The 3,988-nt window shown below is 37.1% G+C and overlaps 1 protein-coding gene across 3 annotated transcripts; it reads right to left on the reverse strand.

Annotated features, from left to right (window-relative positions):
* Positions 1-379: 379 nt before the first annotated feature.
* LOC108489005 (pentatricopeptide repeat-containing protein At4g16470) lies at positions 380-3,245 on the reverse strand. 3 transcript variants are annotated; one of them, XR_001871866.2, is made up of 3 exons: positions 2,878-3,245; positions 1,263-2,693; positions 380-1,035 (listed from the first exon to the last, which is right to left on the reverse strand). XR_001871866.2 is itself a non-coding variant. In XM_017793249.2 (2 exons), the coding sequence occupies exons 1-2, from the start codon at positions 2,937-2,939 to the stop codon at positions 1,400-1,402; spliced, it is 1,356 nt and encodes a 451-aa protein (XP_017648738.1). In that variant the 5' UTR covers positions 2,940-3,245; the 3' UTR covers positions 380-1,399. The 3 variants fall into 3 exon arrangements, 2 of the variants coding, with proteins under 2 accessions (XP_017648738.1, XP_052885472.1); XM_017793249.2 differs by having other exon boundaries at positions 380-2,693; XM_053029512.1 differs by lacking the exon at positions 380-1,035 and having other exon boundaries at positions 1,182-2,686.
* Positions 3,246-3,988: the final 743 nt, after the last annotated feature.

The raw sequence follows: 3,988 nt of genomic DNA on the forward strand, positions 1-3,988 counted from the left end.
ATCAGTGGAAAGCAAAAAAAAAATTCACCTTATTTTTCAGTATGCGTTTGGTTTGTATAAAATTATTTGCTTTTTTTTTCTTTTTGGGTTTTTGGTGTTTAATCTAAATGTGACGGGGGATTTCAAATCCTTATCTATGAGCCGGGGCAAACCGTAATTTGTTTGTAAATCCCGAAGATAACGTCACAGAAAAACGCCCGTCGATGTTGACGGTCGTCCCTCCGGGGAGTTCCTCCGTTGATGGGCCGTCTCATATTCCATCGCCTTGTGGAGCGGCGTCGCTGCTTTTACCTCTTGGGACTGGCCATGAGACATACATTCAATTCTTCATTCCCCCTTGCTTTAGATTTTAACACTTTTTTTCTTCAAAAAAGAAAAATTATAAAGACGTGAACTTTATTTTCTTTCCTACTGATGCTATTTGATTACAACGATGAAAATAAATATAAACAAAGGAGGAAGGAAAGGAAGGGATAAATAAATTAGTTCAGAATTACCTAGGGATAAATTATAAACACTTTTTTCCCCAAGTTTTCTCAACTCTAAAACCAGTAAGAGGTATGACATCAAGCACGGATCCCAAGCTCCTTGTGCGGAGCAAGAACTGGATGGATTAAACCATAAGCGTGGGTCAAGAATATAAGTAAAACCAGTAATGATTATACTTGCACCCTGAATAAATTCCTCAGTCGCCATCACAGTTTTGCCATGATGAGTTATAAAGGGTCTTCAAAGAATTGAGCTCCATCAATGGCATACGCCACCCTTAAGACTGAGGACGCTCGAGAGAACGGTGAAAAGAAAAGCCAGATAAAAACCTTAAAATGAAATGCAGTCATCACGCCTGACAAAAGGCATCAAATTTTGATGCTGGCATATGACAGACCTCATCATAGGGCATTGTGGAGCAGTTTTTTGGCTGAATGAAGAAGATAAATTTTCGAATGACCAACATGTTAGTTTCATGCCATTATGTGTCACAATTGAATCCAACCCATGTCTTGCATCTTTCTTTGATTTTACTAAGCCACACTTCTGCATAGCCATATAAATACAGTTAGACAGGTTAACAAGACAAGAATCATTATCAAACAACAAAACAAAGTGGTAATCATGGTATCAACCAGGCTATTAAATTGTGGTATTAGGTTTTATATTAGGTTGCCTAAGATCTAAAAACCTTTCCAAATCAGATTTGCATTAATATGTAGGCAGCAGGTGACTAAGCAAATAGAATACAACAGCATCTTAATGGGCTTTACCTATTGACAGGGTGACCAGATTCATTACGTCTCTCCAAACACATTACCAGTAAGATTCAAACATAAAGAACCTTTAGAACCTTGGACCAGCTCGTCTTCTCAACATAACACAGGAATAAGAGGCAAGACATAGGATTTTAGGAGCTAATTATATCAGGAACATAGTCTGGATCCTTTAAAATGGAAGGCATTAATTTGATCAACTCGTAAATCTCCGCAGAACGTCTATGAGATACATCACCCCTCAAAAAGAAGTGGACCTCCCCTTGAATCTCAATCCTGCTATAAGCAGGCTCCTTTATGACCCCAGAATTCCTCATTTTCCTCCTAAGTGCGGCCAAATTTTCCCAAAAACCAAAAGTGGCATAGGTATTAGACAAGAGAACATATGTTCCAGAATTTTCAGGCTCCAATTCAAGGTATTTATCTGCCACAAGCTTTACCAGATCCATATCCCCGTGAATACGACAGGCCCCAAGCAAAGCACCCCATATGGCTGGGTGCTCCTTAAAAGGTGAGTTAAGAACAAACTCATAAGCTTCATGCAACTTTCCAGAACGACCTAATAGATCAACCATGGCAGAATAATGCTGCCCTCTTGGTTGGATTCCATAGTCTCTTTTCATCGATAAGAAATAGTGCCAACCTTCATTAACCAAGCCTCCATGGCTACATGCAGAAAGAACTGCAAGAAAGGTAACATAGTTTGGTCTAAAACCTTCGTTTATCATTTTATCAAATAATTCTAGAACCTCATTAACCCTCCCATGCTGGCCATATCCAGATATCAAGCTTGTCCAAGTAACAACATTTCGATTTACAACTTCATTAAACACCTGATGAGCATCGGTAAGACTGCTGCATTTGAAATACATATCCATGAGAGCACTGCTGACCACAACATTTTCCCTAATATGGCTCTTTATCAGGACCCCATGAGCTCGCTTCCCATGCTCTAATGAGGCTAAGGAAGCAGAGGCTCTAAATACGGATGCAAAAGTGTACTGGTCAGGCGATACACCATTCTTTATCATATTGTAATAGAGGTCAAGTCCAAATTCTCCACAACCTTTTTGCACAAACCCAGCAATCATTGCATTCCAAGAAATCAAAGTTTTCTCTAGTAAATTATCAAACAGAACATAGGCAGTTCTTAAATCTCCTGATTTTGCATACAGTATCAACAACTTGATCTTAAGATATTCACTGGGTACATATCCAATAACAACCATATGTGCATGGATCCTTCTCCCACTTTTATGTTCTTTCCTGAATAGGCATTCTTGCAAGAGAAGAGCATACGTTGCAGCATCTGCTTTCAATCTCGTACGCCATAAAAGCCCAACAGCTTCCCTCAGTCTTCCCGTAAAACAAAGATCCCTTATAACCTTATTCAGTTGTGTGTACTCCTTAAGAAGCTTGGCCTGAAAGCTGGGAGTATTTATTATTGTCACAGGTCATCCAATAGCAGTACGCAAAAATATATACCAATGAACTAAAAGAATGGTGAATAATAGCATATGACAAGATAAGCAGAAACCCATAATTGTGAATAATACTAAGTTCAGATTTTAATCCAATTCTATGACATAAAATAAAAGAAGCTCGTTCAAACCTGCAATTGTTGGTTTGAGCCTGGATTCGGCTAAGCAGCGTGGCCGTCTTGCCAGCAAACATGGATCCTCCGATCACCTGGACCTCACCACACGGTCAGTTTTGGAATTGGGATTGGAAAAATTGGAGGACTAGTTCAAGGCATTGTGGGTTCTAATGTGGACAGAGTTTGAATTTGGAAGAATCTAGAGGCTACAAAGATTGGGGTGTTTTGGGGGGAGAAAATGTGGGGGATATTTTTGAAACAATAGTAATTGTTAACATTGATTTCGATTTCTTTTCATTTGTAAGTCTAAGATGGAGAGGTGTGCTTGTAAAACAGTGAGATTTGGCATTTTCAGGCTTAGGCTTGGTTGGTAATTTTTAGGGCTTAAGAGCAAAAGACAAACACAGAGAGGGGGTAAGATTCGTGAATTGGGCGGGTGGAATTTGTTTTTAGGCCAAATTCTTTTATCAGTCCTTGTAATTATATGTAAATTTTAATCATTATTTTCTGATTTGGTTATTTTTAACATGTACATTTTAATATTATAACCCTCCGAGTAAAGAATTTTACATTTTGATTTTAGTTATTATAGTTTTCCTTACAGTATACCAAAAGTGGGTGAATTGGTATTTAAAAACAAAATATAAAACTTAAAAAAATTGTACAACAATTTTATAGTGGTTCAATCTTAATTGTGTACCTTCGTTAACTTAGCTTTTTATAACTAGTGATTATTCTGAATTTATTGATGGGTACCTGTTTAAGATAATGCATAACCTTTACAAATCACTATTTTTTAACTTCGTAAGATAGAACCACTATCCCCTTAATCTCTCAAATAAGAGAAATAAGAAAATAAAAAAAAAATTAAAACCTTTCAAAGGTGGATATACAATGATTAAGCTCTCACAAATACAAGTAACATCTCAAAGATGAGATATTGCACTTTGATATTTGAAAGCTTGTTTGTTATCTTTATTTGAGTGTTACTGGATCATATTTATATCTTTTCATTCTGGGTTGTTGGAAGGAGTTTCTAACTCTTAATAGCATTAAATTTACATATTAATAACAACTTGCAAGCCCAAATATTGACACCTATCAAGGTAGTATTGATACCTTGAAG

Source organism: Gossypium arboreum, chromosome 6 (genome assembly GCF_025698485.1).
Source record: "Gossypium arboreum isolate Shixiya-1 chromosome 6, ASM2569848v2, whole genome shotgun sequence".
Taxonomy (NCBI): domain Eukaryota; kingdom Viridiplantae; phylum Streptophyta; class Magnoliopsida; order Malvales; family Malvaceae; genus Gossypium; species Gossypium arboreum.